The sequence below is a fragment of the Mustela nigripes genome, chromosome 12 (assembly GCF_022355385.1).
Source record: "Mustela nigripes isolate SB6536 chromosome 12, MUSNIG.SB6536, whole genome shotgun sequence".
Taxonomy (NCBI): domain Eukaryota; kingdom Metazoa; phylum Chordata; class Mammalia; order Carnivora; family Mustelidae; genus Mustela; species Mustela nigripes.
Window position 1 is genome coordinate 38,119,335 of NC_081568.1, and position 21,281 is coordinate 38,140,615.

Here is a 21,281-nt window from a genome sequence, read left to right on the forward strand (position 1 = left end):
TGGATTTATTGTATTAGATCAGACTTTACATATATATACATATATATGTACACACATTTATGTATACTATATATATACACAATTTATACTATATATACACACATTTACATATACTATATAATACATAATTTATGTATAAGATATATGCACACACATTTATATATACTACATATACACATTTATATATACTACATATACTATATATATATATATATAAAATAGAAGGATATTTTTTAACTTCTAATAGTCATATCTGTCTGACAACAAGCTACTTTAAAACTTAATCCATTTGTATTTTGTATGGTTTCTTTCTCTCATAGAAGTGTTTGGTTAATTATATGAAATTCCCATTTTTAGGATTTGATCATAACCTAAGTTGCAATTTTCATAAGTTAAAAATATTAAGTTGCAATTTTTGTAAGTCACAAACTGTTGGATATTGGCAATTTTGTGTTTTATCCTACACAAGCTCCTATATAAACTTCATTACCAGAGTGTAGCTATTTCATATCTAGCTGTATGAAAGGGGGCAGGGTTTGAGGTTTGTTTTTACTAAGGATAAATCTGAAGAAAATGATTTCGAAAATTGTTGCATTCTATAACAAGGACCTAAGTGACAATTTGAGTGGAGAGAAGAGGGACGGGTCGTCGTTTGAAACAACCTGTTCATTTGGATGTTAATAAAACCAGTGTTTTTAAACCTCTCAGGAAAATCTCCATTTTAAAAATTGCACTGCTCAAACATGACTAGCTCTTACTATGATTAGCATAATATATTGAATATAAATTCTATTTGCTTTTCAGACACGTTTTTCTAGCTTAAATCTTACTGTAAGGGCAGACCTTCAGAGTGAAAATACATCACTGATTTTAAGTACTGGGAATCAAAAAAGAGAGGTAAGAGGAACTCTAAGTCTTGAAAACATTATACATTTCACTCTGAATTTTGTGACATAATGTTTTATAATTGCTTATAGAACCTAAAGCGGTGACTAGCTAGTCACTAAGTAACAGACATTTTTGCTTCAAATTGTACTTAATTAACTTCAAGTGTGATTTCAGTCTTCTTTGTAAGAAACTGGGAAAAACCATGATATTTACAATTAACATGCCATGTTTGACTTTACTGCTTGTAACTATCACAATAAATTGGTGTTTTTACTTTCACCTTGATAACAAAAGATGCATTCGTAATTTTCCTCCTTAAAAACTGACATTATAAAATGCAGTTGATATCTGAAGAGCAGACTTGTAAAACACTTTATAGAAAGTGACTCTACACTTCAGAAATAAATGTAAATTTTGAAAGGTTTTCTTCATATAGTCATTGGGAAGTCAGAAGCAAAAATGAAATGTTATTCCCTCGTACAAATTCACACTTCAGTCCTTGGGAAAAACAAAATGGTTTGAGGTTTTCTCCCTCCTGCTTCATTATAAAATAAGGCCAGAATACTTGTTACTGATGTGGATATGTAAACATTTCTCCTCTTTTCATGGGGGAGTTTAAATATCCCATGTGGATAGTGTGAGTCATTTAATTTTATTTGGAAGCTATCTGACATTCAGATATTGTTTAAAAATTTTCTTATTTCAAATTAATACTTATCTCAAGTAGTTCCAATGTCAATGACCCCTGGTAAAAGAATATAAGCATATATTTACTTACATTATAAAGAATACTGATAAATGCAAAGTTGTTCCACATGCAGAGAAGCCAAAATTTTACCAGTAAACACCACCCCCAAAATGAGTATGAATAATATTGTAAAAGAGTACTTTTGATTCCTAGATATGTTTCATTGAAATTTTATAATTAGCTCTATTTCCCCTAAATGTTAGTTTAAAACTCCCCTTGGAACTATCATTCAACATTTTATCCTAAAAGAAAATTATACCTACATTGTTAAAATTACTAAAAGTGATCATTTTGTCATTGTGTGATCTTAGAGAAGTCCCTGATCCCATCAGACTTCAGCTTCTGCATCTGTCAGTTCAGGGAATTGTTTTAGACGTATTTAAAACCTGTCCTAAAAGATCTTATTTTTTGTATATGTACACGCATGCCAGCTCTGCATTCCCAAAGCATCAGCAGTGACCCACACGGAGCCATCTGAATAGCTTGTATCAGTATCCAATATATGTAAATATCTCCCCATTCCCTTTTTTACCTCCAGTCTTCCCTCTAGCGTTAGGAATTGAGAAGGTCCCTGTGACAAGCCAACATAGAAACTTGAACTGTTACTCATCGTGAGATCTACCCTGAATTAGTCTTTTTTCTTAGAAACCTAGGGATGAGACCCAGGGCAGACAAATCTCACCATGATTTGGGGGACACATGGAGCATCTGCTTTAACCTAACTAAGAGCTTTTTACCTCAAAGTTCTCCTTCAGTTAAGACCTAATGTATAAATTGAAGATCAGTTGACTGGCAGAGACAATGCCTTCTAATAAAAAGCACATAGGGCTGCATATATGTGCAAAAATTTATGTTACCTGTACACTTGAGATTTGTACATTTTACTGTAGGAAATTTTTATATAAATTTGTAGACAAAAAATAAAGCACATGAAAACTAGAATTAGAAGAAGACCTGCTCAGGTTTTTTTTATGTCAGCAAACTGTGGGTAACACTCCAGCCTAAACCTTTACGGTCATGATAATGTACTAAAGTCCATCAATAAATCTTCAAAATATATAATACTTTGGGTTCTCAGTGAGTTAAGTGCACCTCTACTCCCAAGCACTCTGATTCATAGACAGTTTGCTCTTTATGTATGCATTTCTAAAGCATATGATTATACATATTTGGGGTAATAACAAATTTGACATGCTTAGAGATTTTGAATAGATGAAGGGCGTTTATAAATGTAAACTCAAGGTTTTCTCTGTAGGTAGTAATCAGATTAAGTACATTGTTTGGTAGAAAATTATAGCCTGCAAGAACTCAATGTACCAGGACATATAGTAGATGTTTATCAATGTTAACAGTCTTTTTAAATAAATTTCAGTTCGGTATTCAAATATCCAAAGATGGACTGCCGGGCAGAGTGCCGTTATGGGTCATCCTGTTGAGTGCTTTTGCTGGACTATTGCTATTAATGCTGCTCATATTAGCCCTGTGGAAGGTAAGCACCAGAGTTCCTTTGACTTTCTATTTCAACTATCAACAGCAAATTGGTGAAATAAATGATCATTTATCCATGCTGTGTAATATGGTATTACACAGCCATTAAAAATATTGAGATGGGGCGCCTGGGTGGCTCAGTGGGTTAAGCCGCTGCCTTCGGCTCAGGTCATGATCTCAGAGTCCTGGGATCGAGTCCCGCATCGGGCTCTCTGCTCAGCAGAGAGCCTGCTTCCCTCTCTCTCTCTGCCTGACTCTCCATCTACTTGTGATTTCTCTCTGTCAAATAAATAAATAAAATCTTTTATAAAAATAAAAAAATAAAAAAAAATATTGAGATGATAACCAAGACAAAAGAAAAAAAATGGGTTGAAGTCTCTGCCTTTGGTTCTGGTCATGGTCCCAGCTACCTAGGATGGAGCCCCGCATCCAGCTCTCTGCTCAGCAGGGAGCCTGCTTCCCTTCCCCTCTCTCTGCCTGCCTCTCTGCCTACTTGTGATCTCTGTCTGTCTAAGTAATTAATTAATTAATTTAAAAAATTCTCCCTCTCCCTGTGCCCTCTCCTCTGCCTCTCTTTATATGTCTTTATATGTCTATATATATAGACCTTTATATGTCTATCACACTGAAATATTTGTAAATTAAGTATGCATTACTTTTATAAGTAAAGAATAAAAACTCTCTTTTATAAAAAAAAGAATAAAATGAGCTCTTATGTCAGTTTAAGAGTATATAAATAATAGAATGGTTAAGATGAGCCTTATCCAAATACATATATCTATATATCTTAAAAACTAAGACTTCTTTAATATATGAAGAAATGTGCCACGTTCTATGTAATAGCTGTGTGTCTGAGTGAGAGAAGGTAAGTTCATTAGTCAGTTGATTAAAGAGAAATCTTACTGTTTCACTGACTCCTATTTCAAATCCTCTCATAAAACTATTTCTATTCGGTAAATCCATATATTTATGTAGATATTTTGCTTATACTGAGATGTGTGAGATTTTTCAAACTCCTAGCTGTATCCTTTTCAAATTAAGCAGAACTAAGATGATAGTATTTACACAAATTTAGTAGAGAGTAAAGTCCTATCAAAAAGTTGAATTTAATGTTTTTTCCAATGAAACATCAAATTGGTATTCATTCTAACATCATACCACCCTATATTTTACCAAATTGTTTTATTAAATAACTAAACTCTGTTAAAAACACAGGTTGTGGTTACATATTCATTTTTCTAATACCTGAGCAGCAGAATTCTCTTTTGATCAAATAGTTTAAATAATAAATTTTTGTCCCACAAAGTGCCAAAGGTTGCTACCCTTTTCGACTGGCTTACAATGCCTAACTTCTTCTTTTTGGGGGATTACACCCAGGGTGGATGATAAACAAAGCCATGTTAAAGGTGTAGATCAGTAGCATTTAGTTTAGTGAACAGAAACTGCAGCTTTTCTCCAGCAAAGTCTCATTAAGACAGAATTCCTTGCTTTCTCAAACCTCCAGCTTCTCCTCCTACTCCAGAGAGTTACCAGTGTTCCGTCTGTAATACCTGGCTTTACCACACCGTGGTACCCAAGACCTGGCTTAGTGATGTCGAGGTTGTGCTTGAAACAAAGACTCACTCTTCACTTCTGTGCACCTCTATTCCAAAGAGCATCTTACTGTTGATTTCTTTCGGTGTGCTTTTCTATTCTGAGCACTGTACTTGCCCGTGTAGCTTAGGACACAGCTGACAGGGATCTTTTTACACTCAATAGACCCTGAGCTGAAACCTTAGGATTATCCCTTCTTCCTCCTTCTTCCAAATCTGACTCTGGAAGTTCATTGAAACTCCCAGGCTCCATACAGGGAACAGGCCAAAGATTCTTCCTGGATCTGTGACTTTATTTCAAAAAGCGCTGTCTTTATATAATTTGTCCTTGCAGGACACATGGTAGAAATTAAAGTTTTTCAAAATCTTAATGGTAGCTTGCTATAGTTAATATTGAAGAGAGAAGGCTTTGAGGAGACACAGGTTTAAATAGAGAAACACCTTCTGGAATATAGTGCCACACACTGAGGGAGAAGCCCAGTCAGGCCAATATGACCAACAGAATGAAATGAGACTCAGCCCACAGAGAAGCCCTAAGAAAGCAGAACCTTTTTCCTTCTTAACTTGATTTCATACTGATGCCTGAAGTTCATCACTAATGATTTATTTACTAACTCTGAAGGTGTATTCCTTATCCAATATACATATTCTTGGCAACTGTGGATGGGAAATAGTACCACCATTTTTCTGTTTTTTATATATTAGTTCAATTGGTTCACTCAACATTTATTCCATATTATAGTCAGTAAGCACGTCATTTCTACCAGGTACTGTTGAATCTGACCCTTTGCCATAGGGTTTTGAACCCAGGGATAAGCATAAATAAGATCTAGCCTTTACTGATAAGTAAATATGGAAAGGCAGAGAAGGAAAGTGAAAGTTGTAAGTCTGGGCACTGAAAACAAACTTAGCTTGTTTTTAATTTTGTCCAGTATTGGCTCTAGCCAGTTTGAAGCTATGTCCCGTATTCACCTAGTCTCCAGTCTTACGACCCAACTTCACTAACAACCCAGGTTAATAGAATTAGCTGAGTGGAAAAGTTCAGATAACACAATTAAGTTTTTTTTTTTTTAAAGAGTTTATTTATTTATTTGGCAGAGATCACAAGTAGGCAGAGAGACAGGCAGAGAGAGAGAGAGAGAAGCAGAAACCGAGTTCATGTCCTCCTTTGGTTGCCCAACAAAGGCAGTAATGCTGCATGAGCTGTTCGAGAAGCTCCATTTCATCCAGGAATTCAAGTGACTCTATTCTGCTCACTTCAGCTTGAGGCCGAAGCTGAGAGCCGATCAGAGAGCCCAATGTGGGGCTCGATCCCAGGAACCTGAAATCATAACCTGAGTTGAAGGCAACGGCCTAACCCACTGAGCCACCCAGGCACCCCCACAATTAAGTTTTAAAATAGGACACTTCGGGGTGCCTGAGTGGCTCAGTCGGTTGAGCATCCAACTCTTGATTCCAGCTTGGGTCATGATCGCAGGGTTTTGAGATGGAGCCGGTGCATGGGGCTCTGTGCTCAGCAGGGAGTCTGCTTGGGATTCTCTCTCTCCTACCCTCTGCCCCTCTGCTCAACCCCCACTGGCGCTCTCTCTCTCTCTCTCTCTCTCTCTCAAATAAATAAATAAATCTCAAAAATAAAAAATAAAATAAAATAGAGCATTTAGTATATGAAAGCAAAGGAAGGTTGAAAAGATGCCAAAAGACTTGAGAGGGAAAGGACAAGAGAGAGCGAGCGAGAGAGCAGGGAGGGACAAAGGAGAGGAAAGTCTTATACCCACCACCTGTTCCTGTGACAGCCTGGTCTGATTTATTTTCAGCTCAGGACCTGCAGGCACAAGGTAAGGGGCCTGATAGTTTGTGAATCCAGAACTTTTATTTTTGGCTCAAAGGAAGAAACCCTGAAACACAGAGAACTGCCATTGGAAGAGGATACATTTATTGTGTTTTTTCATGTTAATTTACCTGTTGTCCCCTTTTCCTCATCTACCGCCAACTAGAGTCTGACATATTGGAAGACATAAAGCTGTGTCATGGTGGAAGACATAAAGAAGTTACCTTCTTTAATTTAAAACTGCATTTTTGAGGGGAGGGGGATGGGGGGATGGGTTGGACTGGTGGTGGGTGTTAAGGAGGGGATAGATTGCATGGAGCACTGGGTATGATACGTTAACAACGAATCTTGGAACACTACATCAAAAACTAATGACGTACTGTATGTGACTAACATAACATAATAAAAAATGATAAAAAATTTTTTAAATCTGCATTTTTGACCATTTATCCTATATAAGCCCTCAATTATTCAATAATGATTTTTTAAAGTATACCATTCCCTTGCAAAATTCACCATAACTTCATTATTAAAATGATATGGAGGTACCATACCTTCAAAGAATTAACTCACTGCCTGAACTATTATAATCTGCTCTGAAACTTTAAAAAAATATATAGACTTTAAAAATACACTTCTCTAGGACCCTTAATTTCCTTTTATTTAAAATACATTTTAGATGAGATTATTACAAAGGTCCCTTTCAGTGCCTGTACTTATTTTTATTATAATGTATAATAGGAAATAAGTATAACACTTATAATTTTATAATGATCCAAATTAAACAGTATAATTAAAAAGTCACCCACATTCACCCCTATGTGAAATTTCTTCTATGATCAGTGAGTTCCTTTTCATCTCCAAATAATACAGCATGTTTTCAAGAGGCACTTCCTGTCAAGCCTATAAAGGCAGATATTCTAACACATTTAAAATTAATCCAGACAACTCCTGTCTCCCCCACCCCTCAGCCATGGTGCATGTGCCAGATTCCCCCACCTCCAATGACCTCAAGTTTTGATCATCATTTAACTGATTGAATTTCTCTGCCACATCCCTGAGAAAAATGTAATGACAAAGTGCCATTCAGTGCTAGCTAACTCTAGTTTGTATGTCTTCCCAAATATTTTCCCAGAACCTCTAAGTTAGTTCACCACGTGTACTAGTTTTTACTAGGAGACATGTATATTTCACCAACAAAAAAGTTTAAAATGAAGCAATTTAATTAAATATCATTTCTTGACATTCAGTATTACTTAAGAGGTCAGTGAAAAAAAATCTCAATTATATTCATTATCTGTATGCCCAGAAGCACTGACATAGTATTAAATTTTATCTAAGGAAATTACTATTTATTACCTAAATTCAAATAATTAATTGTGTTATGCTTGGTATTTTTTTCAACAGATTGGATTCTTCAAAAGACCACTAAAGAAGAAAATGGAGAAATGACGTATTTTACAGGAGAAAAAAATACAGTTATTCGATTATCTATCCTCAGGTTTGCCTCAAATATGTGACAAGAAATTTAAGACATAGTCACATAACTTTATGTACTCCATCAGGGATTAATCACCTGGAAAATGACAAATCAAGGAAGATCCAAAAATAATACCATAAAGATATATTTTATAAAATGATGAAAAATATTTTTAAATAATTACTCTTTGTGTTATTTAAGTAAAATTACAAAGTGTTTTGAAGATGAAGAATAACTTGTACAAATATGTTTATATATTAAATCAGCATCCAGAGTATTTAAGAAATGCATAAAAAGATTTTTATGATCATTGATAAATTGAGCTTTTTCCATTGATTCCTGATGGATATCCACGTTCAGCATGATAGTCAACATTTGTAAATGACAAGAGAGGAATTAACCGAAAAAGATCACTTCTCTCTATTCAAATGAGACAATTTTCCTCGAGAGACTATATATAAAATATGAACTGAAAATAGAATTAAGTCATACAGAATACATTCAACATCTTTGTGTTGGGTTCTGTACTTGGAAAGCTTTTTGTTTGTTTGTTTGCTTGTTTGTTTTTCTCCCAAAGTGTTTGGAAACAATTGAGCTGATGGAAAATGAAGATAGACTTGTTTAAAGACAGCTCACGGAATGGATTAAGCTTTCACAGAACATGCTTAATTTTGACAGGAGCCCTAAAACTCAAAACTTTCATGCTGAAAACAGCACTTCACAGCAGTTTTGTGGGGCAGAACAGTGATTTGTAATGAAAAGCCCTCTTGTGTGTGGGATATGCTGAGATGGTTTCTGAATGGAACGTGACAGCAGATGCCACAGAAACGCCCACCTCATCTTTGCTGGGCAGCTTTTGAACATTATGGGTCCAGGATGTAACCAGAAGTAGGAGTTTTCTCAACTCCTTGGCAAGTGGTTCACTGAAACCCTCAAGCTGTGAGAGTATGTTTATTTTTAATTTTTTAAAGGTATTTAATTTTCCAAACACATTTCTTATTTTTATGAAAGGCAGCATTCTATTATAGTATTGCATTTTTACCAATAAGCCACTGTTTTTTTAGTGTGGCATATCAATATTTAAATAGAACTCCAGAAGTGTATTTTAAAGAATCTTAGGTTTGAAACCTTGCACCAAGAGAAAGATATCACACCTTTGTATGAGCTTCTTTGCTCCTGAAGTAATCATTATGGTGCATCGGACTCTACTGAAGCACAAGCTCGTAGGTTGCTCTGTTTCTTAGGAAAGTAACAATGGATGAATGTATCACAGCTGCATGTGTGAACTACTGCTGTAAAATTTGCTGATATTCCTGCAACAACTCCATCTCTCCACCTGGCTGACCATCACAAGACCAGCACCTGCCCAGCACCTTACACAGAAAGTCCTAGACTCTACTTTTCTCCAAAGCATCAAATCAAGGGAGAAATTAAATGCCATAGGTTTCATTTTTTAAACTAATTTCCAAGGAATTCTCTAAGGACTCAGAGTCCACTCCCTCGTGCCTGTCTGCATCTACGTCTAAGATCCTGATGACCAAAATCATGCACCTGGGGAGTGCCCTGGTCATCAATACTAGAAGAAAGGCTCAGTGCTTCCAGAGATGTGATATCCTCTTGCCGGTCGTTGTTCTGAAATGTCCACTTCGGGAATCTCCTTCCCACAGCCTATCTCCAGGTCTGGAAATCATTCTTCCTACCTGTTCTTTCCTTGCCCGACAGAACTCAGGTCTCTCTTACTCTGAGCCACCGCATTGCAAGCCTATTGGCAGCTCAGCTCCAAAGTCAGCACATTCTTAGAATAAATCAAACAGGTAAACTTAAATTCACACTTGGCCTCTAGGACTGTCAAGCATCCTGTTTCAGTGAATGTGCACATTTCAACCAAATACGATGTTACAGGAATGTGCACATTTCAACCAAATACGATGGTAACCCGGAAGGGAAAGATGGAAACAATGGCATTTCGAACTTGTTAGAAAAGAGAGGAGCAACCACTGGGACAGATCAAATAGCTACATATAAGCCTGGCACAGTTTTTAACAGAAGTCGTTCCCAGTTTTCAAACAACGTATAATGAACCAGATATCCCTTTTCCCTAGTGCTATTATTTGTTGGGCTTTATGTGTGTATGTGTGTGAGCATCTGTATGTGTAATGTGTAAATACACATGTACACGTGTGCACACACACACACACACACACACACACACGAAAGGACACAAATCAAATACAAAATACCTCGGTCATATCAAATGGCCGGGTTTGACAAAATGACAAAAAAATAAACACAAAAGCTACACCAACAAGAAAAGTTTGATTCATCCATTTTAATTCATTCATTCATTCATTTTCATTAATATTTAACTTTAGGGCACAGTTCTGCAACAAAAGAAGTAAACGTGGAAGTTTTGACTAAAATAATAAATCAACAGTACGAGTGTTCTAAAACATAGTTAGTGATTAAGAAATATACCAAACTCTAATCATTTTATTTTAAAGCACTTAATAAGAGAAGTGAGTGCTATTTAGGACTATGGGTTTATGCCAAAAACTTTTTTTTGCATTGGTATTTTATAAAATTGATTATTTCTTCCATTGTGAACTAAAATATGTATGAAGTCCCTTTTCGGAACTTAGAATGGTATATTGGTAAATTATTCAACAACTAGCTCTCCAGGAGGAAAGAAAATCCCTGATTTGTATAATTTGCCAATTTCCATGATTTAAATAGTCTTGCCATGGCCATTTTCAAGCTACCAATATAACCCTAACCAGCTTGCAAAACCCCTGAAAATTGATCTGTCAGCTCCCACGAACCAGTATTAGCTGGCTTCAGCACACCATTGAAATAGATTAGATGACAATAATAGATGATAGATAAACAGATAGATAGGTAGATACAGAAATACAATGATATAGAGATATAACATGTTAGGTATATATAATGCATAACTACACACAATATAATCATCTTTCAAATTATGCTTTAAATGCTCATCTCAAGCCCAGCAGACATAATTCTATCCCTCATTCTTCAATTTCAATTTCTAGAATTATAGCCTTCCTTTAATCTTAATAAAATGATAAAAAAAAAAAACTTTCAGGAGAAGCAAGGAGTTGAAAGCAAGAAAATATAAAGGGTGACACCATGAAAATCAAACTTTGACAGCCACAAAGAAATTTTTACTTTCTCTAGGAATCCAGAGTCCTGAAACAATACTGTGAAGGTTCATCCTTTGCAAATATTTATAATTTCTGTGATCTAATTTGAAATTCAGTGGTTCCATTTATTCAGTTATTTTCTCTGAGCCTTAAAGTCATAGGCAATTTAATCTCTAAATATTTCCATGTCATCAGTATGCTTGAAATGAGGCTTGTACGGGAAGATGTTTTTGCAAAATTTGATGCTTCCTCAACCATAATAAATGTACCTACACAAGCAAATACCTGTAAATACCTATAGATACATATATTCTCTTTTCCTTTTACAAAACCAATATCTAGACTCAATTGGAAAACAAATATCTGCTCCAAAAGCAAATGTGGCTGCACAATATTTGACCAAAGCTGGGTTGTAGCTGTCGTGGGAAGCTGTGCTCACATTCTCCCCAGGCAGCCCCTGCAAGGGGCTTATAAGGGGGAACAGCCACCCCTCCAGCTCCCGGCAGTGTGCTTTCATAGAAGATGTCTTTGTCAAACATGGGGTAATCTGCTCCATGAAAATTAACTGTCTTCCTTGGCACAACACTGAGAAAACTAGGGAAGACCCAGGCTCCAAGCATGATTCATGTGCTTGGTGCGGTCACGTTATTGTTAACTAAAGAGGCTTCGGGCAGCTCCTTTTTTGTTTTTTTTTTTTTAAACAAAATAATATCCTTTGCATCCTTCATTTAGTTTCAGCGCTTCTCAAGACCTCTACATTAGTCATCTCCCCTCACCCCACCACCAAGGGAGATTTTCCAGAAGACTATTGGAGAAAAACCCGTTTACATGTCCTCTCTGTTTGCTGTGAATACCAGCTTCAGTGAACTGATCCTTTATACAGAATTTCAGGCCTCAGGTCTTCTGTGACACTATAAAGGCATGACATGATATAGGCATAATGTAACAGGGACAAAATGCCTTGTACTTCAGAGAAGGAATATCTTTAAATTTACTAACCTTTGTGGGATGCTGTCAGCATCTATGCCAAGAGTTGAAGGAAGGGTTTGTAGGATGTAGCCATCAGCACCCCGCAATCTCCATCCTCACCCATGGACACAATAATCCAAAAAAATTAAAGGAGGGCTCTAAAATCTTCAGACTGAAGCTGTTTTTTAACGTGATTTAACTGTAAACAGCAGATTTTTTTAATGCAAACATAGCTTCAAGACGAGTCCACTCGGCAACCCCTTTCATACCAAACTGCTGTCCCTAAACCTCTCCGGCACAGGACTTCTGATGTTAACTCTGCCGTGCATTACAAAAGGGCTCAATTCTTCTGTTTCCCAAATGGAAGCGCTATTGTGCAATATCTTATGTAAAACAATAAAAATAGAGCTAACACCTAACATTGTGATCTGGTGAACAAGTCCATATCCTTGGTCCTCATTTTCTTTTTTTAAGATTTTTATTTATTTTTTTGACACAGGGGGAGAGAGAGAGAACACAAGCAGGCAGAGTGGCAGGCAGAGGGAGAGAGAGAAGCAGGCTCTCTGCTGAGCAAGGCTCTCTGCTGAGCAAGGAGCCGGATGCGGGACTCAATCCCAGGACCCTGGGATCATGACCTGAGCCAAAGGCAGACACTTAACTGACTGAGCCACTCAGGCATCCCCCTTGACCCTCATATTAAAATTTAACCTTGAATTTTAAAATTCCAACTAGCAGCCTTTAGCCATCTACCTTGAGGAAACATGAAGAAGCCTGTGTCAGCTCCTAAGCCCCAACTGCATTGTCCCCTGCGACATCTGGCACCTGGAGGTCCAGGTCGTAACTGATGGGGATGGATACATACTTCTGCCTCTATGAAAGGCCTGAGCTTAACCCCTAAATTCATGGCACCCCAGATCAGCCTGGCCTCACCTCATATCAGATATACATATAAGCACTTCTTGCTGAAAATTGGCCATACTGAAAAATACAATGCAAGGTGAGTTATCATTTCAGACGTACTCTGCTTTGAGGTCAGCGTCTTTTTTTTTTTTTTCCCTTTTTAAATATATCAAAACCTTTTCCCCATAACTAATGAGTGCAGAACTTTACCTAAGACTTCCTTGCATTTGCCTCCTGCTACTGGCTGGAGAATATCCATGCTATGAGGACGGGCAGCAGGAGTCAGAGCCCATTTGCAGTATCTTTCCGCCTGCTGCCCTCCAGTCGGTCTCTTCTATTCTCAAGTGCACACTGGGGATGTTTTGTTTTGATCTGGAACTTCTTGGCAAGGCCATTACAAGCCTCGTGCCCCTTGCAGGACCTTGCATGGTTGCATGTTTTCTTCTGATGAGTTGAGACTTGGAAATCCTTTAATTATCTGACACATCACGGAAACCCTGGCAGTACACTAGGGACCAGTGACATTCCCAACTATGATGATATTTGATTTCACCATACTTCAAGTCACATCTTTATGGAAAAAAAAAGAAAGACTAAGTGGAATTTTAGAAGCTCTTCTGCAGAAGACAGAGACTCAATGCTTAATCTTTTATTTCAGCGTGATCTGTGCATATAGATGGAGGACAAAATTTTAAAGAGAAATCTTCCAAGTAACACAGAATGAAAGCCAGGTGTCCTCTTGAACAATTCCCTGTTGCCATTACTTGTTCCCACCCCCATTTTTAAAGCAAGAGATTGAATGAGGAAAACTAAACATCATTGTTCCTCCACAAAGTTGTAGCCAAGCAGAAGGGAAGACACACCCCCACACAGAAACTGATCATGGCTTTCTGAGACACTGTAGCATGGTAGGTCCTGTGCCAGATGGCAGGCAGTCTTCCTGTCATGCCCCCCTCAGGCATCTTGCATCTTGAGAGACAGGAAAAAAAAAAAAAAAATGGTGGGGGAGAGGAAATGAAGCTATTTATCTTTTATATATACATCCTTCCTCCTCAAAATACCACAAGCTTCCTTAGACCACATTGTACCCACACACCATATTAACACATGTACTTTGCACGAGTAAATTGTTGATTAAATAAAAACATATTCTTACTTGCTTATTAACTAGGGCTAATTTGCTAAAGTTTAGTACACTTTGTCTCAAGTAAAAACAATCCTTTGAGGCAGCAACACACAGATCTTCTTCATACTGGAATCATTTCGCACAGGACATCCTGATACTTCCATTTAATTCCGACACCTCTTGGCCTTATTGCAGGATGCAACAGCTCGCTCTCTCTCTGCTTTCTTCACCAGGAAACATCGGCCTGTGAAGAGAATAGTCTATTGTGTATTACTACTGTGAGGGTGTAAAATTGTTAACGGTGTGAAGAATCGTATCCATTTGATTAAAAAGAAAAATATTGTATATAATAACTACTGCCCTGAAACAATTCTTCTATCACTCGAATAAAGTTTTCAGCATGGCCTGACATAAGGTATATTGCATTGTGTATTTTTTTATTTACCTCAGAATAAACCTATTAAAATGAATAACTTGAGGGGATGTGCATTTCTGTAAGACTTTTATTGGACAAACTCATTAGACAAAAGTGTTTTCCTCTCCTTCAGAGCAAACACCTTTGTTGACTCTATTAATTTATTAGATGTCTAACTTAAACCCATGTTTTAAAAAGCTGTTTTCAGGCAACAATCATTAAAGTGATAGAGTTAGAAATAGCTGAGAGAATAAAAGAATATTTTGAATACCCAATATATGGTATATCCTGTACACTGATTTGAGGTCAGAGGTTTGGTATTTTGCGTATAATTCTTTCTTATCTTGTGCATCAGCTGTGTATTTACGTCAAGGTAAAGGAGCATCCTGTCTTATCTATGAATTTTTTTCTAATGATTCAAAGAAGAATGGGATTGCTGTGATTTAAGTACATAAATTTTATCCAAGATTAGTATTTCTTCCAAAGGTCCAACTTTTTTTTTAGCTCCTTGGTAGGTTTTCACTTTGATGGCCTAAAAGGAAAAAACAAAAGCAAATAAAGTGTGTCTGTGGTGTTTCCTGTATACAATATAGCAATGTTATTAGTCTTTTGCAAACTTGACACAAAAGCCACAGAATCCGTATTACCACATATCTTCTTCTAATGGGATGTTTTAAAAATAAATAATCTGTTGTAACAATAGATTAGACCACATGGAAAGAAACAAAAAAAAAAATTCCTAAATGAAAAAAAAAGTTAATTTCTTTATTTAACCTATAATTCAAAGAAATATAATTTTTAATTATATTTTAATTTTCCTTCTAGCCTAAGGAAGGGCTAGAAGAAGATATAAGAAGGAGTTTTAGTAGTAATCACACATGTTCATCTTGCAAATGTTTTCATCCTCAAAGCACACTGTAGGATGACTGAGGTACTTTTACAGAAGAAACAGGCAGACTTATGAGAAGATTATTTACAAGATCTTGTACTAATTCTTGCCAGCACGTTTCCAATACCCTGTTTTTTCTCTCCACTGTGAGAAGTAGTTTTTCTGCCAGTTCACCTTTTGCCTAGGATGAGAATACACAGTGGAGGTACAAAAATCTGGATATATTCACTATAAAATAAATGGCATACATCAGAATTTATTATTTGTAAGGCTTATAGCATAGGCACATACTTCACTTTCCTATCCCTTGTGGTGTCTTTTTTTACTTTTATAAAATTAATGTAATAATCTGCAGGCAGAAGTCAGGAATAATGTTCACCCAACAGAAGTGATCAATGACTGGTGGTAAGTTCTATTTTCTTCTTTACAATAGTTATACTATTTGACCTGTTTTTAAACAAACGAGTATCAATTTTTAAATCAGTAAAGAATTAAGGTAAAAGGGAATATGTGCACATTGTAGGAAATCTGAAAAACAGAGGAATAATTTTAAAACAGCCATAATACCAGATATTTCTAACATCAAATTGTCCTTTTTATGGGCATACATGCTTGTTTTTTTACATATTTCTATTTTGATATGCTTAATACCACAGAGAACATGGTACCCTGTGACTTCTAAAAATGTTACATTCTATTTTCAATTTTTCTTTGGTTTTAAAATGGTGATAGCCATCAAATTCTTTCCTTCACTCTGGAGCTGACAATAAAAAAATATATATATCCCCTCTCACCTTCCCTCTAAGTTAATAATCATTATACACACATATATATGCCATGGTAGAATTCTCCATAGTCCAGATGTCAAATAATGACTTTTTTTACCTACTTCTTCAAGCAGGGGTGGGATGGGCCAAACAGCGAGGAGTGGATACAAAAAGATGAGAAAGAATTCGCTAAGAATAAAAGCAAGCCATGAGAGACTGTGGACTTTAGAGACAAACTGAGGGGGGTTTTCTGGGGGTGGGGGGTGCGGTGAGCCTGGTGGCGAGTATTGTGGATGGTATGTATTGCATGGAGCACTGGGTGTGGTGCACAAACAATGAATTTTGGAACACTGAAAAAAAATTAATTTACTTTAAAAAAAAATAATAGCAAATGTGGCCCCACTGATTATGCAAAATCAACTGGGTTATTTTATTAACAATGCTTGAAAAAGAAAGAATTTTTGCCAGAAACAAGAGCTGTCATCGTTACATTAAAATCATTACAAACAAATGAAGACAGTGAAGGGGAAACAGAGGAACAAGCAAAACACGAGGGATATAGAAAACACATAGCAACATAGCAAATGTTACTCCAAACATATCAAAAATTATGCTAAAAGTGAATGGTCTAAACACTCAAACCAAAAAGCAGAGATTGTCAGCCTTATAAGAGAATAAGGTCCCTCTAGAAGAGACAGACTTCAGATTCAAAGGCACAAATCAGTTGAAAGGGAAATGATGGGGAAAAAAATACGTCATGCCAACAGGTACCATAAGAAAGCTGGGGACAGCTGTATGAATATCAAACAAAATGAACATTAAGATGTGGAAAGAGTATAATCTTGTGAGAAAGGAGATCCCTGGAATTCTTCAGGATACAGAAATCCAGATTTATACTTGAGTTGAATCTGATGTCTTACAGATTTTCCAGGACTCATTGGTGGCTGAAATGAAACTTTCTGGTGGATTAGAGCAGAATCATGGAGTCGTTCCACTCGGAGAGTTGAGTCTTAAATCGGTGTGTAGGGTCCTTGACCTGCGCAAATTCCAGTTACAATGGTCCAATTCCTCCCTATGGCGGGAATAATAGGGCAAGCACCACTGTCTGCCAGTGGCACCCAGGCTGCCAGCCCCTTCACACATGAATGCAGGTTGGTCATGTGCCAATGCTCCAGTTCGTATTTGACTGGCAAGAACTGGCTTGAATTAATAAAAGCAGCATTGAAACATCTGCAGGTTCCATCTTTAGCTTCCACTTTGCTCAGCTATTTTTCTGTTTTTGTAGTATCTTTCAACTGAGCACGTGTGGCAGTAATTCAGAAGATACCACAATCCCGAATGGCATTCCAAAAGTAAGAGTGGAAATGCCTCAACCTGGTAAATAAAGAATAGTACCCGGAATTGGTCATCAGACTATAATTAGTGGAGCTGGAAATTAGCCATGCTGGAGACTCTTAACAGTCCTCGATGAAATGCCCAGGGCTCTTTAGTTTCACATGCTGAATCTCTCGTTTTCTATTTTCTTCTGTCCTTTACTCTCAGACTTTTATATTCTACTAGCACCCAAGTACCATCTGCTATTCCTTTTCATTCACTTTTCAAACGCTTTTTTTTTTTTCATTCCTACCCACCCTGCATACCTCATCATTATAAGGTGGGGAATTCTGCAAAGATTCCAATTAGTGTATTATTTGACAGCACGGCAGCTTTTCACCTTCTAAGATGGACCATATCTTCATGAATGTAGATTGTATGTTTAAATGAAGAGTCATTTGTATTCTATAAGAGCTGTAAGAATTGGCGCTTGTGAAGCAGGTAGTTTTGAACGGAACTGATGGGGCTGGGTGAAGTCTCCTGTTTTTCTAGAAGCAGAAAACAAAGAGGAAGAAAAGCACCGTTTATTGCCTACAGCCCACATGCCAGGCAATTTTCTTGTATATTATCTCATCACTAACACCGTGCTGATCCTATTATTATATTTGTTTTACAGGTGATGTAACTGAGACTCACAGGAATTAAGGGGCTGCTTCAAGGTTATAAAGCTCATAAGTGGTGATACTAAAATAAAAACCAAGTTCTATCTGGTTCCAAGGTCATTTCCTCCAAGAGCAAGGATTTCAGAAGTCATGGGAAGAGAAATGAAAACATGGAGATGGAAGAGAACACACATCGATCTTTGTAGTAGTTGGCACATAGTAGGTACTCAGAAAATATTTATTATTGAATGAATGCAAGAATTGATAATCTGAGTAATGTTTTATTTATCTAGGTATTATATCTCTTTGGGAGGAGAACCATGAACATATAGTATGGTCACTAATCATAGACTCATAGATTTGAAGGCAATTTAAAAGTCATCCAGTAATGGAAATTTCTCCACAATGTCCCTGATAGTATGTCCCAACCTATTTCAGGCTCTTCCAAGAGTGAGGTTTTCACTACTCCAGCTAAAAACCTTGCTCTGCTTTCGAGAAGCAGTAATTGTTTGAAAGCATGCCCTTATATCTCGAATTCTAATATTAACTCTGTATTAACCAAAGTGTTAGTTCTTTTATCTAAATCTTCCTTAACCTATTAATGGTATCTTAGCATATTAAGTCCCACAAACTTACTACTTCTGTCCAAAATGAGAGTTTAATTTTTCTGTCTCCATATTATTTTAATATCTAAAATTGGCTCTCAAGTTAATGTCTGTCAATTATTTTCCTTCTACCAACTTTCAGGACTCTCAGATGACTATTTTAACTTAAACAAAAAATTTTTTAAAAAACTGAAAAAATTGGATATTAGGATATTAAGATCATTATTATATGATAAACTATTTTAAAAATCAAGACAACATATGACAGTGCAGACTGTCTTTACTTCTACTGACTATGAAAGGAAATATCCATTCTCCTCAATCAATTTTTAGTCAAATCAAACAAATGTGCTTACACTGAAAATGCCTTTTAAAGATGTAATTAAATATGAAGAATTAGTCTCTCTTCTTTCCTTTCCTAAACATTGTGGCATAAACATTCACATTTTATTTCTTAACTCATATCCTAAGTTTGCTTCCCCCAGAGCTCTTCCCCCGTATGGTGTTTCTGTAGCTCAGATTTTACTCCACCCATCTCCCTTTCTATAAACATATTCTGTTTTTATTTTGGATTGTCAAAGTTTTAAATCATGATGATTCTGATATTTACACACAGCAGTTTATCCATTTCAAATCAGTAGCTCTGCAGGTTGCGAAAAATGTACAAAAGCATGTAACCATCACCATAATCAAGATATATAAGGTTTCTGTTGCCCTAAACGTTTCCACAAGCTTCTTTTTAGTCACTTCCTCTCCTCATCCCCAGCCTCCTCAATGGAGCTGATTCCTATCCGTTTAGTTTTGCTTTTTCCAAAAGGTCATATCAGAGGATTTATAAAGGATCTGCCTTTTGTATCTGCCTTTTCTCATTCAGTATAACTCGTTTGTGATGTGGCCATGTTGCTTCTGTATCAGTGTGTTCCTTTTTACTGCTGAAGAGTATTCCATTGTATGGATGTATTTTATGATTATGATATATTTATTAGTTAGTTTTTATTGTCTTTGAAACTTATAGGGTGGTGACGGGGTGGGGGGGATTGTGATTATATTAGAGTTGGCTATTTTTTTTTGTTTTTCCTATGAGACAATATGGCCTTGAAAGGCAACCATGCTTAGTACTCAACATAATTACATGCCTTGTATTGCCTAAGCTGAACAGTACTCAGATTTTACATGCTGCATGAACAACCTGATAAATATATGTGATTCCTTTCCTTATAAAGCAGTTTTAAAATATTGTATCCAAAGTATAATTTGGCCACCTAATATAGTGGAAGGAAAACTGAACTTTGGAATCAGGGAGACTTGGGTCCATAGGCACACTCTGTCATGGCTAGCTGCACTTGCTTGGGTAAGTGTCCTGACCTTGGCTTTCTAAGAATGAGCTTCTTCACTCACACAGTAGAGAACATAACACCGGCCCATAAGTTGTGATGAAAAGCCAGAATTTAAAAAAAAAAAAAAAAAGTGGAATAATAAAACACGTGGCATGCTCAGCACTTGGTAGACAGTAAAGAGTTACCTCACTCTCCTCCTCTCAGCTCCCTCTCCCGAGTAGTCACTTTGGTACACATGGCTTTTTCATTTCTGTAATAATTTAGGGCAACAATGTAAGGTTTTTCTTTTAAATTCAAAATAACATATTTAAACTATTTTAAATGCTTTGTTGTAATTCTCCCTGTGGATGACAATAAGTGATTGTTTTTTAGTCAAACATATGCACATTTTCTTTGTGCCCCAGTTGAGAGAACATACATCTGTATGCTAACCATGTAAAACAGCAACAGCTGGAGTTTGTTTGGTTTCAAGTTAAGTTATATATTAATGCATAGAAACTGACTCCGGAATGGGTTGACCTTATCTTTTCTGATCAGCCTTGATGTTTGTCACTTATCTTCTTCATCCACTTATTCATCTCTGTAATCTACAACCCAAAGATGATAAATACAGGAAGTTCTGCTGCTTTGCTACAGGTACAGAGAGTCAATAAGAGGAGCATATAAGGTAACCCTGATTTGAGAGGTGGGATGGAAAATCGACTATAATAAAAAATAAAAGGCAACTTATACACAGTGATACAACGTACTGAGCAGATGTGTTTATATCTTGGATTCTCACCCTGAGGCATGCAGTGGTTAGCCTATAGCATTACAATAACATTTCTCTGACTCAAATCTTGCTTAGAGATGTGTAGGAACCTCAGGCCTAACTCTTTCCTTCTGATCTTCTGTGGGTTAATAGAACGTATAGCTCACACCTACCAATTAGCAGCAGCACTGTTCTCCTGTCATACTTTTCCTTGGCTCCTCTAACTACCATGATGGTCCCAACATTCAACTTGGACTGCATGGCATGGTGCCCTGGTCATTATCATCTTCTCCAGCTCTTGGTGTTGCTCACTTGTACGTGCTTGGTGGTTTGGGGAAGAAAAAGACTTTTCCCTCTA

At 36.7% G+C, this 21,281-nt stretch overlaps 1 protein-coding gene and 1 long non-coding RNA gene across 2 annotated transcripts in view; one reads left to right on the forward strand and one right to left on the reverse strand.

The window, feature by feature from the left end:
* The window catches only part of ITGA1 (integrin subunit alpha 1), a 166,465-nt gene extending 151,804 nt beyond the window's left edge, over nt 1–14,661 (forward strand). Inside the window, exons 27-29 of the mRNA XM_059417104.1 lie at nt 805–897; nt 3,009–3,125; nt 7,952–14,661. Coding sequence (XP_059273087.1) covers nt 805–897; nt 3,009–3,125; nt 7,952–7,996 — 255 coding nt within the window. The 3' untranslated portion in view covers nt 7,997–14,661. The remainder of the gene's footprint in view (nt 1–804; nt 898–3,008; nt 3,126–7,951) is intronic.
* A 2,342-nt stretch (nt 14,662–17,003) lies between these two features.
* Nucleotides 17,004–21,281, reverse strand: LOC132027769 (uncharacterized). Its single transcript, XR_009407194.1, has 3 exons — nt 21,097–21,281; nt 20,358–20,422; nt 17,004–18,116 (listed from the first exon to the last, which is right to left on the reverse strand). It is a non-coding gene; the product is annotated as an uncharacterized LOC132027769 (long non-coding RNA).